Source organism: Neomonachus schauinslandi, chromosome 9 (genome assembly GCF_002201575.2).
Source record: "Neomonachus schauinslandi chromosome 9, ASM220157v2, whole genome shotgun sequence".
NCBI classification, from domain to species: domain Eukaryota; kingdom Metazoa; phylum Chordata; class Mammalia; order Carnivora; family Phocidae; genus Neomonachus; species Neomonachus schauinslandi.
The window spans coordinates 74,302,235-74,316,542 of NC_058411.1; the positions used below are offsets into that span (position 1 = coordinate 74,302,235).

At 38.6% G+C, this 14,308-nt stretch overlaps 1 protein-coding gene and 1 pseudogene across 1 annotated transcript; both read right to left on the reverse strand.

Moving 5' to 3' along the window:
* Window positions 1-5,290: 5,290 nt before the first annotated feature.
* On the reverse strand, window positions 5,291-6,228 carry LOC110585546 (annotated as a pseudogene).
* Window positions 6,229-12,926: 6,698 nt separating this feature from the next.
* Window positions 12,927-13,865, reverse strand: LOC110585327 (olfactory receptor 4F3/4F16/4F29). Its single transcript, XM_021695537.1, has one exon. It carries the CDS (start codon window positions 13,863-13,865, stop codon window positions 12,927-12,929), a length of 939 nt encoding a protein of 312 aa, XP_021551212.1.
* Window positions 13,866-14,308: the final 443 nt, after the last annotated feature.

Sequence of the window (14,308 nt, forward strand, 5' to 3'; positions counted from 1 at the left end):
ATAACATCATGTCATCTGCAAATAAGAGAGAGTTTTATTTCTTCCTTTCTGATTTGGATGCACTTTATTTCTTTTTCTTGTTTAATTGCTCTGGCTTAACTAATGTCAAATAAAAGTGGCAAGAGAGCATCCTTGTCTTATTCCTGATCTTAGAAGAAAAGCTTTCAGCTTTTCACTATTGAGTACGGTATTACTTATGTGCTTGTTATATATGGCCTTTATTATATTAAGTTATATTCCCTCTATGCCTAATTTGCTTATTGTCTTTATCATGAAAGAATATATTTTATCAAAGGCTTTTTCAGCATCTATTCAGATGATATGATTTTTATCCTTCATTCTGATAATGTCACATTTATTTATTTCCATATATTGAACCATCCTTGAATCCCAAAAACAAATCCTACTTGATTATGGTACAAAATTTTTTAATTTGCTGTTGAACTTTGTAGGCTAATGCTTTGTTGAGAATTTTTTGCATCTATATCATAAGGAATATTGCCTGTAGTTTTCTTTTCTTGTAATGTCATGACTAGCTTTGGTATCAGGGTAATGCTATTAAAGTAGAATGAGTCTCAGAATATTCACTCCTCTTTGATTTTTTAGAAGAGTTTGAAAAGGATTGCTATTAAGTTTTCTTTAAATGTTTGGTAGAATTAACCAGTGAAGCCATCTCATCCTGGGCATTTTTTTTTGTTGGGAGGTTTTTAGTTACAGATTCAACCTTTCTCATCATTGGTCTACTCAAATTTTGTTATTTCTTTATGATTCAGTCTTGGTAGGTCAGATGTTTCTAGAAATTTGTCTATTTCTTCTAGGTTAGCCAATTTGTTGCAATATCATTTTTCACAAGTAATCATTGTCATCCTTTGTATTTCTGTGGTATCACTTATTGTGTCCTCTTTCATTTGTAATTTTACTTATTTGTGTCTTCTCTCTTTTTCTTATTACTCTAGCAAAAGTTTTGTCTATTTTGTTTATCTTCTCAAAAAACAGCTTTTTTTTTTTTTCTTTAAAGATTTAAATTCAAGTTAGTTAACATATAGTGCAGTATTAGTTTCCGGGGTAAAATTTAGGGCTACATCACTTGCATATAACACCAGTGCTCATTACAACTGCCCTCCTTAATGCCCATCACCCATTTACCCCATCCTCCTACCCACCGGCCCTCCAGCACCCCTGTTTGTTCTCTTAACTGCAGTCTCTTATAGTTTGCCTCCCTGTTTTTATCTTATTTTTCCTTCCCTTCCCCTATATTCATCTGTTTTGTTTCTTAAATTCCACATATGAGTAAAATCATATGGTATTTGTCTTTCTCTGACTGAGTTATTTTGCTTAGCATAATACCCTCTAATTCCACCCATGTCATTACAAATGGCAAGATTTCATTCTTTTTGATCACTGAGTAATATTCCATTGTATAGATAAATATACCACATCTTAGTGTATGTGCTGCCAAAGTGAGCACTGAATGGAACACCATGAATACAACTAGATAACTATCAATCATCCTAGATAGCCTAGAAATTGACCTGAAGATTGGAAGAACAAACTCCACAACTAAAGGCAGAGAAGAGGCCACATCAAAGAAGGTAGGAAGTGCAAAGGTACAGTTTGGGAGATAAACAGATCATTGCCACTGCAGTAGGGAGGGAGCCACAGTCAAAGAGAAGGGGATAAAACAGAATAGCACACAAGAGAGCACATGGGGAAAATAAATCCCCAATGCAATTAGCTTGGAAAGCTGGAGAACCTGAAAAGGCTTAAAGCTTTGAGTTTTAAAGGTCAGTGGGTGTGGCTAGGATAGAGCCTGGGGAGCACTGCTCCAGGAGAGAAAGCAGGCAAATAAGCCACTGGCCTACAACATGGAAATAGTGATCTGAAGAGTGCCTGGGGCACACAGTGAGAAGGTTACTCATTCATCCAAGAGCACATCCCAAAGAGGCAGCACTCACTGAAGGACTCCTCTGGGAATATAGGAACTGGCAGGTGCCATTTTCCTCCCCTGCCCCTCAGCATAAGCACAGGGTCACCTGCAGGAAACAGCACAGTGCTGAAACTTACTACCTAACTTGCTTACACCAAGCCCTCCCCTACAAAATAACCCACCACACCCTACCCCCCCACACCCCCCCACCCTCACCTGCACACTCCAGTGGAACCATCTGTCTCTCCCGGTCATACTTGCCTCAGTCTCAGCCCAGTGGGCCCTCTCCCCCCACCCAAATCCTTACCCACACTGCATCTCCCAACTCAGGAGTTTTGCAGAGTCTCAGCTCTAGCAGTGTTGGTGAAAGATCTCATTTCACAAGCAGACCAGAGCACACCTAGTTAAAACACTGCACATTCAGGCCAGGGACTGCACACTGCCCATAAGTAAAGAGAGCCTCTGTAAACAACTGGCCCAAAAGACAGAGCAGCCAGGACAAAATAGTAAACACAATATACATTGGAGACATTCCCAGAAGCACCAGGCACTGGGGAACAGGGGATACTACACAGCAGGGCACCACAGGATCTCTCTTTCATAATGCCATCATTCTCAAGAACAGGAGACATAGCTGACCTTCCTAACCACAGACAGGCACAAAGACTTAGACAAAATGAGAACAGAGAAACTTATCCCAAATGAAAGAACAGGACAAAGCCATGCCAGAGATCTAGGTGAAACAGATATAAATAACACACCTGAGAGATAATTTAATGATTATAAGGATACTCACTGGACTTGAGAAAAGAGTGGAAGACATGCATGAGACCCTTAACACAGAGATAAGGAATAACATAGAAGAGATAAAGGGCTTAAAAATGAAATGAGAGACATACCTGATGGAATGAACAGCTGGCTGAAAAAAGCAAAGGAATGAATTGGTGACCTACCATATAGAGTAATGGAAAGTAATCAAGCTGAATAAGAGAGAGAAAAAAGGATTGTGTAACACAATAATTGACTTAGGGAACTCCTTGACTCCATCAAACATAATAACATTCATATTACAGGAGTCCCAGAAGAAGAAGAGAGAGAAAAGGGAGCAGAAAATTTATTTGAAGAAATAATAGCTGAAAACTTCCCTAATGTAAAGAATGAAACAGCTATCCAGATCCAGGAGGCACAGAGAACTCTCATCAAAGTCAACAAAATCAGACTCATACCAAGACATATTATAATTAAAATTGCAAAATTTAGTGATAAGAAAAAATTTTAAAAGCCACAAGACAAAAGAAGTCATTAACTTACAAGGGAAAATCCATAAAAATAGCAGGAGATTTTGCAACAGAAACTTTCCAAGCCAGAGGGAGTGGCATGATATATTCAAAGTGCTGAATTGGAAAACTCCGCAATCCTAAATACTCTTCCTAGCAAGGCTATCATTCAGAATAGAAGAAGACATAAAGAATTTCCCAGCAACCTGTACCTCTGAAACAAATAATACATTATATGTTTAAAAAAAAAAAAGAAGAAGAAGAAGATAGTAGGAAGGGAAAAATGAAGGGAGGGAAGTCGGAGGGGGAGATGAACCATGAGAGACTATGGACTCTGAGAAACAAACTGAGGGTTCTAGAAGGGTGGGGGGTGGGGGATCAGTTAGCCTGGTGATGGGTATTAAAAAGGGCACGTATTGAATGGAGCACTGGGTGTTATATGCAAACAATGAATCATGGAACACTACATCAAAAACTAATGATGTAATGTATGGTGATTAACATAACATAATAAAATAAAATTTAAAAAAAATAAAATATGAAAAAAAAAGTTTCCCAGCAAAACAAAACTAAAGGAGTTTATGATTACTAAACCAGCCTTGCAAGAAATATTAAAGGGGACTTTGAATGGAAAGGACAGAACAAAAGGGATAATATAGAGTGGGAAACATAAAAGCAGTGAAAATGAATATTTCTGTAAAAAAACAAAGAACTCACAAAAAAAAAACCCATATTAAATATACTAACATATACCTAAAACACAGGAGGGAGAGGAGCAAAGAATGAGTTCAAACTTAAATGACATCAACTTAATATAGACTGCTATATGCAGAAGAGGTTATAGACAAAACTAATGGTAACCATATATCAAAAACCACTAATAAACATGCAAAGAATAAAGAGAAAAAAATCCAAATATATCACTAGAGAATAAACAAAACAAGAAAGATAAGAAAGGATCAGAGACAATCTTCTGAACCACAAAACAAGTAACAAAATACCCGGGCGCCTGGGTGGCTCAGTTGGTTAAGCGACTGCCTTCGGCTCAGGTTATGATCACGGAGTCCTGGGATCGAGTCCCACATCGGGCTCCCGGCTCAGCAGCCTGCTTCTCCCTCTGACCCTATCCCCTCTCATGCTGTTTCTCTCTCTCTCTCTCTCTCTCAAAAAAAAAAAAAAAAAAAAAAAACAAGTAACAAAATAGCAATAAATACGTATCTATCAATAATTATTTTTCATGTAAATGGACTAAATGCCCCAATCAGAAGACATAAGGTGACAGAATGGATAAAAAACAAGACCCATCTATATGATGCCTACAACAGACTCATTTTATTTTTTTTTAAGATTTTATTTATTTATTTGTCAGAGAGAGAGAGAGCAGAAGCAGGGGGAGTGGCAGGCAGAGAGAGAAGCAGGCTCCCCGTTGAGCAAGAAGCCCAACGTGGGACTCAGTCCCAGAACCCTGGGATCATGACCTGAGCCAAAGGTAGCCACTTAACCGACTGAGCCACCCAGGGGCTTTCCGTGATGACAAATTTACCACAGACTCATTTTAGACCTAAAAATACCACAGATTGAAAGTGAGAGGATGAAGAAATGTCTATCATGCAAATGGATATCAAAAGAAAGCCAAAGTAGGGGCGTCTGGGTGGCTCAGTCACTTAAGTATCTGCCTTTGGCTCAGGTTATGATGGTGGGGTCCTGGGATTGAGCTCTGCATGGGGCTCCCTGCTCAGCAGGTAGTCTGCTTATCCCTCTCCCTCTGCCCCTCCCCCTCTGCTCACACTCTCTCTCTCTTGCTCTCTAATAAATAAAATCTTTACAAAAAAGAAAAGAAAAAAGCCAGAGTAGCAATACTTATTTCAGACAAAACAGACCTTTTTTTTTTTTTTTTTTGGCTGGGTACAGTATACTTTATCAGTGTACATAACAATGTAGGGCTCTCCAAGCCTCTCCCTTTCTTCAAGGAGTGGAAACCACGGAGGTTGGGAGATTCTCAGTGTACTGGGGATGAGTTAGGGCAAATACTTCCCAGCAGCTGAGGGCCTCTCTTCCTCTAGCTCTAACTCGTGGTTGAGGGCTCTTACTCCTTGGAGGCCATGTGGACCATAACGTCCACCACCCAGTTGCTGTAGCCAAATTCACTGTCATACCAGGAAATGAGCTTGACAAAGTGGTCATTGAGAGCAATGCCAGCCCCAGCATCAAAGATAGAAGAGTGGATGTCATTTTTAAAGTCACAGGAGACAACCTGGTCCTCAGCATAGCCCAGGATGTCTTTGAGGGGGCCATCCAATGCCTGTTTTACCACCTTCTTGATGTCATCGTATTTGGCAACTTTCTCCAGGAGGCAGGACAGATCCACAACTGACACATTGGGGGTAGGGACGTGGAAGGCCATGCCAGTGAGCTTACCATTCAGCTCGGGGATGACCTTGTCTACAGCCTTGGTGGCACTGTAGAAGTGGAAATGGTATTCTGGGCAGCCTCTTGGGCACCATGCCACAGCTTCCCAGAGGGGCTGTCCACAGTCTTCTGGGTGGCAGTGATGGCATGGACTGTGATCATGTGTCCCTCCACAATGCCAAAATTGTCATGAATAACCTTGGCCAGAGGGGCCAAGCAGTTGGTGATGCATGAGGCACTGCCCATCACAAATATGGGGGCATCAGCAGAAGGGGCAGAGATGATAATCTTCTTGGCCCCACACTTCAAGTGAGCCCCAGGCTTCATGGTGATGAAGACCCCAGTGGACTCTACAACATACTCAGCACCAGCAACACCCCATTTGATGGTGAGATCTCACTTATGGAAGTTGGAAATGGGCTTTCCATGATGACAAATTTCCTTTCCTGAGCCTTGACTGTGCAATGGAATTAGCCATGGATGGAATCATACTGGAACATGTAGACCATGTAGTTGAGGTCATGATTGTGACAATATCCATTTTGCCAGAGTTAAAAGCAGCCGTAGTGACCAGGCGCCCAATATGGCCAACCCGTTTACTCTGACCTTCACCATCTTGTCTCGAGGACATGGCTGGCACTGCACCAGAAGATGTGGCTGTCTGCTGAGCAGGGAGGAGCAGCGAGCCAAGATAAAATAGACTTTAAAGTAAAGACTAGGGCGCCTGGGTGGCTCAGTTGGTTGAGCGACTGCCTTCGGCTCAGGTCATGATCCTGGAGTCCCGGGATCGAGTCCCGCATCGGGCTCCCTGCTCAGCGGGGAGTCTGCTTCTCCCTCTGACCCTCCTCCCTCTCATGCTCTCTGTCTCTCATTCTCTCTGTCTCAAATAAATAAATAAATAAAAATAAAATCTTTAAAGTAAAGACTATAACAAGAGACAAAGAAGGACACTATATAATAATAAAGGGGACATTCCAATGGGAAGATAGAACAATTGTAAATATTTGTACACCCAACATAGGAGCACCCAAATATAGAAAACAATAACAAACATAAAGGAACTAATCAATAATAATACAATAATAGGGGTGCCTGGGTGGCTCAGTTGGTTAAGCGACTGCCTTTGGCTCAGGTCATGACCCTGGAGTCCTGGGATCGTGTCCCACATCAGGCTCCCAGCTCAGCGGGGAGCCTGCTTCTCCTGCTTCTCCCTCTGACCTTCTCCCCTCTCATGCTGTTTCTTTCTCTCTCGCTAATACATAAATAAAATCTTAAAAAATAATAATAATAATACAATAATAGTACTGACTTTAACAAACCACTTACATCAAAGGACAGATCATCAAAACTGATAATTGGGTGCTCGGGTGGCTCAGTCGGTTGAGCGTCTATCTTCAGCTCAGGTCACAATCCTGGGGTCCTGGGATTAGGCCCCACATAGGGCTCCCTGCTCATCGGGGAGTCTGCGTCTCCCTCCTCCTCTGCTCCCCCCTACTTGTGCTCTCTCATGCACTCTCTATCTCAAATAAATAAATAAAATGTTTAAAAAATAAATTAAAATAAACAGGTAATCAATAAAGAAACAATGGCTTTTAATCACACACTGGACCAGATGGACTTACAGAACATTCCATCCTAAAACAGCAGCATACACATTCTTTTCAAGTGTACATGACACATTCTCCAGAATAGATCATATATTAGGTCACAAAATAAGCCTCAACAAATTCAAGAAGATCAAAGTCATATCATGCAGCTTTTCTGACCACAATGCTATGAAACTAGAAGTCAACCACAACAAAAAATGTGGAAAGACCACAAACACATGGAGGTTAAGTAAACAACAAATGGGTCAACCAGGAAATCAAAAAAGAAATTTAAAAAGGCACATGGAAACAAATAAAAATGAAAACACAACAATGCAAAATGTCTGGGAAGCAGCAAAAACAGTCCTAAGAGGGAAGTTTATAGCAATACATACCTATCTCAAGAAACAAGAAAAATCTCAAATAAACAAGCTAATTTTACATTTACAGGAGCTAGAAGCAGAACAACAAAACCTAAAACCAGCAGAAGAAAGGAAATAATAAAGATTAAAGCAGAATTAAATGATATTGAAACTAAAAAAAAAAAAACAACAACAAATCAATGAAAACCAGGAGCTGGTTCTTTGAAAAACTTCAAAAAAATTGATAAAACTCCAGCCAGATTTATCAAAAAGCAAAGAGACTCCCTGCTTGGCAGGGAGTCTGCTTCTCCCTCTCCCTCTGTGTGCTCTCTCTCTCTCTCTCAAATAAATAAATAAATATTTAGGAAAAAAAGAGAAAGGACTCAAATAAATAAAACCACAAATGAGAGAAGAGAAATGACACCACCACAGAAATACAAAAAATTATAAGAGAATATTAAGAAAAACTGTATGTCGCAATTGCACTACTGGGTATTTACCCCAAAGATACAAAAGTAGGGATCCGAAGGGGTACGTGCACCCTGATGTTTATAGCAGCAATGTCCACAACAGCCAAACTGTGGAAAGAGCCAAGATGTCCATCAACAGATGAATGGATAAAGAAGATGTGGTATATATATACAATGGAATATTACGCCCATCAAAAGGAATGAGATCTTGCCATTTGCAACGACGTGGATGGAACTGGAGGGTATTATGTTGAGTGAAATAAGTCAAACAGAGAAAGACATGTATCATATGACCTCACTGATATGAGGAATTCTTAATTGCAGGAAACAAACTGAGGGTTGCTGGAGTGGGGGGATGGGGTGACTGGGTGATAGACACTGGGGAGGGTATGTGCTCTGGTAAGCGCTGTGAATTGTGCAAGACTGTTGAATCTCAGATCTGTACCTCTGAAACAAATAATGCAATATATGTTAAGGGAAAAAAAAAGAAGAAGAAGAAGGTAGCGGGAGGGGAAGAATGAAGCGGGGGAAATCGGAGGGGTAGACGAACCATGAGAGACGATGGACTCTGAAAAACAAACAGGGTTCTAGAGGGGAGGGGGGTGGGAGGATGGGTTAGCCTGGTGGTGGGTATTGAGGAGGGCACATTCTGCATGGAGCACTGGGTGTTATGCACAAACAATGAATCATGGAACACTTCATCTAAAACTAATGATGTAATGTATGGGGATTAACATAAGAATAAAAAATATATATATATAGAAAAAAAAAAAAAAGAAAAACTGTATGTCAACAAACTGGACAACCTAAAAAAATGGATAAATTCCTAGAAACATATAACCTCCCAAAACTGAAACAGGAAGAAATAGAAAATTTGAATAGATTGATATCCAGCAAAGACACTGAATCAGTAAACAAAAAAAAAATCTCAACAAACAAAAGTCCAGGACCAGGTGGCTTCATAGGTGAATTCTACCAAACATTTAAAGAAGAGTTAATACCTATTCTTCTCAAAATATTCCAAAAAAACAGAAAGAAAGGACAACTTCCAAAGTCATTCTATGAGGCCAGCTTACTCTCATACCAAAACCAGATAAAGACACCACTAAAAAAAAAAGAGAACTGCAGGCCAATACTTCTGATGAAATAGATACAAAAATCCTCAACAAGATACTAGCAAACTAAATCCAACAATACATTTTAAAAAATCATTCACCATAATGAAGTGGGATTTATTCCTGTGTTTCAGGGGTGGTTCAATATTCGCAAATCAATCAACATGATACATCACATCAATAAGAGAAAGGACAAGAACCATATGATCATTTCAATGGATGCAGAAAAAGTATTTGACAAAGTACACCATCCATTCATGATAAAAAACCCTCAACAAAGTAGGTTTAGAAGGAACATACCTCAACATAATAAGGCCATATATGAAAAACCCACAACTAACATCATCCTTAATGGGAAAAACTAAGAGCTTTTCCCCTAAGGTCAAGAACAAAACCAGGACATCCACTCACCACTTTTATTCAACATAGTACTGAAAGTCCTAGCCACAGCAATCAGACAATAAGAAGTAATAAAAGGCATCAAATTAGTAAGGAAGAAGTAAAATTTTCATTATTTGCAGATGACATGGTACTATATAGAAAACCTGAAAGATTCCACCAAAAAAGCTGCTATAACTGATAAATGAATTCACTAATGTCATAGGATATAAAATCGACATACAAAAATCTGTTGCATTTTCATATACCAATAATGATGCAGCAGAAAGAGAAATTAAGAAAACAATCCCATCGGACCAAAAATAAGATACCTAGGAATAATCCTAACCAAAGAGGTGAAAGACCTTACTCAGAATATAAAATACTGATAAGGATATTTAAGACAACATAAAGAAATGGAAAGACATTCCATGCTCATAGATTAGAAGAACAAATATTGTTAAAATGTCTATACTACCCAAATCAATCTACGCATTTAATATAATCCCAATCAAAATACCACCAGCATTTTTCACAGATCTAGAACAATCCTAAAATTTGTATGAAACCACACACAAAGACTCCGAATAGCCAAAGCAATCTTGAAAAAGAAAAGCAAAGATGAAGGCATCACTATTCTGGACTTCAAGTTATATTACAAAGCTGCAGTCATCTGGGGCGCCTGGATGGCTCAGTCGTTAAGCATCTGCCTTTGGTTCAGGTCATGGTCCCAGGGTCCTGGGATCCAGCCCCGCATCGGGCTCCCTGCTCAGCGGGAAGCCTCCTTCTCCCTCTCCCACTCCCCCTGCTTGTGTTCCCTCTCTCACTGTGTCTCTCTCTGTCAAATAAATAAATAAAATCTTTAAAAAAAAAAAAGCTGCAGTCATCAAAACAGTATGGTACTGGCACAAAAATAGACATGTAGATCAATAGAACAGAACAGAAAACCCAGAAATGAACCCACAACTTTATGGTCAATTAATCTTCAGCAAAGTAGGAAAGAATATCCTATGAGAAAGTCTCTTCTACAAATGGGTTTGGAGAAAAACCTGACAGCTATATGCTAATGAATGAAACTGGACCACTTTCTTACATCACACACAAAATAAATTCAAAATGGATGAAATATCTAAATGTGAGACCAGAAACCATAAAAATCCTAGAAGAGAACACGGGCAGTAACTTCTTTGACATCAGCCATAGCAACTTCTTTCTAGATATGTCTCCTGAGACAAGAGAAACAAAAGCAAAATTAAACTATTGGGATGTCCTCAAGATAAAAAGCTTCTGCACAGTGAAGGAAACAATCAAGAAATCTAAAGGCAACCAACAGAATGGGAGAAGATACCTGCAAATGATACATCTGACAAAGCGTTAGTATCTAAAATCTATAAAGAACTTATCAAACAACACTCAAAAATCAAATAATCCAGTTAAAAAATGTGAAGATATTAACAGACATTTGTCCAAAGAAGACATACAGATGGCCAACAGACACAGGAAAAGACGTTTAGTATCACTAAATTTTAGGGAAGTGCAAATCAAAACCACAATGAGTTACCACCTCACACTGTTAGAATGGCTATTATCAAAAGGACAAGAAGCAAGTGTTGGAGAGAATGTGGAGAAAAAGGAACACTTCTGCCCTGTTGGTGGGAATGTAAATTAGTATAGCCACTCTGGAAAAGGGTAGAGATTCCTCAGAAAATTAAGAATAGATCTACCATATGATCCGGCGATACTACTTCTGTATATTTATTCAAAGAATACAAAAAAATTAATTTGAAAAGATATATGTACTACTATGTTTACTGCAGCACTATTTACAACAGACAACATATGGAAGCAACCTAAGTATCCATCAATAGGTAAATGGATAAAGAGGATGTGGTATATATAAACAATAGAAAACTACTCAGCCACAAAGAAAAATGAAATCTTGTCATTTGCAACAACATAAATGGACTTCAAGGCTATTATGCTAAGTGAAATAAGTCAGACAGAGACCAATAGTGCATGATTTTACTGATATGTGGAATCTAAAAAAAAAAAAAAGCCTAAAACAAACAAAATAATACAAAACCAAAATCACAGATACAGAGGACAGATTGGTAGTCACCAAAGGGGAAGTATGTTGGGGGATGGGTGAAATGGGTGAAGTAGGTCAATTGCACAGTGATGAACAGTAACTAGACTTTTGGTGGTAATCATTTTGCCATGTATACAGATGTCAAATTATAACGTTTACACCTGAAACATATATAATGTTATATACAAATTTCACTTCAATAAAAAAAGGGAACTGGAAAACCTCTAAAATGCTGATAAAATTTTTTTAAAAAAACAAACTACCAAGAGACAATGAAAGAGAGGAAACTATTATAAGTCATAGATACTTCATAATAAGAGAATATTATGAACAACTTCTTCCAATAAATTTGATAATACAGATTAATATACAAATTTCTTTGAAGACACAAGCTACCAAAAATTGAATTTATAGTTGAAAGCCTTTACACAGAGAAAACTGCAAGCCAAAATGACTCCTATGGTGAATTTTACCAAACATTTATAAAAGAAACAATACCAATTCTACAGAACTCTTGTAATAAATTTAATACAAGGAAATAGATTCTATAAGGCCAGCATTATCCTGATACTAAGCCAGAAAAAGCATTGTTTCAAAATCCAACATCCATTCCTGATTTTAAAAACTTTCAGCAAGCTAAATAGAAAGGAATTTCCTCAGTCTGATAAAAAGCTTCTACTAAAAACCTACAGCTAGCATCATACCTAATGGTGAAAAACTGAAAGCTTTTCTCATAAGAATAAAAACAAGTCAAAGATGTCCACCCGAACCACTTGTATTCAGCACTACACTGTTTGATCTAGCAAGTACAATAAGGCAACAAAAACGATCCATACTAGAATATGAGAAGAAAAACATCTTTATGCCCTGAAAACATGATCATCTATGAAGAAAATCCTACTTACTCTATAAAAAACAAGTAGAAAGATTTTGCAAGTTTTCAAAATACAATGCCAATAAACAAAACATCTATTTCTATACATTAGCAATAAACGATTGTAAATTAAACAAAAAATACCATTTAGAATAGCACCAAAAATTAAAATAGCTAGGAATAAATCTCAAGAAAGATATGTAAGACCTGTTCACCAGAAACTATATAACACTGCTGAAAGAAATTAAATGGGGTCTACATAGGTAGAAATATATCTTCCTGTTCTCATGGCTCACTTTTCACAAGGAATAAATACATTCATCAAGTAAGAATTATGTTACAGCTGTGACCACACTCAAATCAATATTTGATGTCTCAAGTTTTCTGAATCCAAAATATCAAAGGGTACACCATGATTAGTGAGAAGGCCTTATATTACCTATGAGATCTTCCTGTAAATCACTAGCTGTCTGCATACTCTCTTCATTGCTGCCTTCATGTCTTTATTCCTGAATGTGTAGATGAGAGGATTCAGAAAAGGAGTGAGAACTGCATCAAAAATAGCAAGAAATGTGTCCATGTGCGAATTGGGATGTGGCCATGTATAGACAAACATGGTTGGACCAAAGAACAAAAGGACCACAGTGATGTGAGCTGACAGCGTGGAAAGAGCTTTGGATGAACTACCTGAGGAATGTTTCCAAACAGTAAACAGGATGAAGATGTAGGAGATGAGGAGTGTGAAGAAAGAACCAACACAGATAAACCCACTATTGACAGTCACCATGAACTGCAATCTGTAGGTATCTGTACAGGCTAGTCTAAGGAGACGAGGAAGGTCACAGTAAAAGCTGTCCAATACATTAGGACCACAGAAGGGTAAATTAACAATAAATGCTAGTTGGAACAGTGAGTGAATTATGCCAAGGGCCCAAGCAGCAGCCAGAAACAAAACGCACATTCGCGGGCTCATGATGGTCAAGTAGTGGAGAGGCTTACAAATGGCAACATATCTGTCAAAGGCCATGGCAATAAGCAGCACCATCTCCACGCCACCAATGACGTGGATGAAGAAGATCTGGGCAATGCAGCCTCCAAAGGAGATAACTTTGTGCTTTCTGAAAAGATCATAAATCATCTTGGGTGAGGTGGCAGAGCAGGCCCCCAAGTCAATGAAAGAGAGACTGGCCAGTAGGAAGTACATGGGGGAATGTAAGTGAGGATCGATGGTTACAGAAAACACAATGAGGATGTTTCCAGTCATGCTTGCCACATAGAGCACAGAGGAGACCACCAGGAGGAGAAGCTGGACCTCCCATGAATGAGTGAGTCCCAGAAACACGAACTCAGACACAACCGAGTGATTCCTTCCATCCATGGATCCAGCCAACTGGGCTACCACTGAAATGATGAGAACAATGTGAGAAAGAAATTATGATTCTCAGGAATGATAGTGGTATTAATTATTTATGTTGCTTTCCAAATGAGAACTACCTGGTAATCCAATTCTTCAGACTTCATAAGTAATGATGATAATGATGACAATGATGATGACATAAGCACAACTCAGGAGATCATATTATAATTGGAACTATCAGGAAAATCTCTCATTGCCTAAAATTAATAGGAGAATTTGGCAAGAAGAAAAGCTTCACAGGTGCCTGTAACAATAAACAAAATATACAAGCAAGAAGGTATATTTGCTCACAAAAGAAAAAGAGACAGTAGGTGAAAATAAAATTTAATTACCCACAAAGGGAAATTATAGTTACACAAATTATATCTGACCCTACTTTCCCATATCAACATATTTCATCCCCC

Coding starts and splice junctions, on each gene's coding strand:
- LOC110585327 (XM_021695537.1), bottom strand. CDS start 13,865: ATGGATGGAAGGAATCACTCGGTTGTGTCTGAGTTCGTGTTTCTGGGA.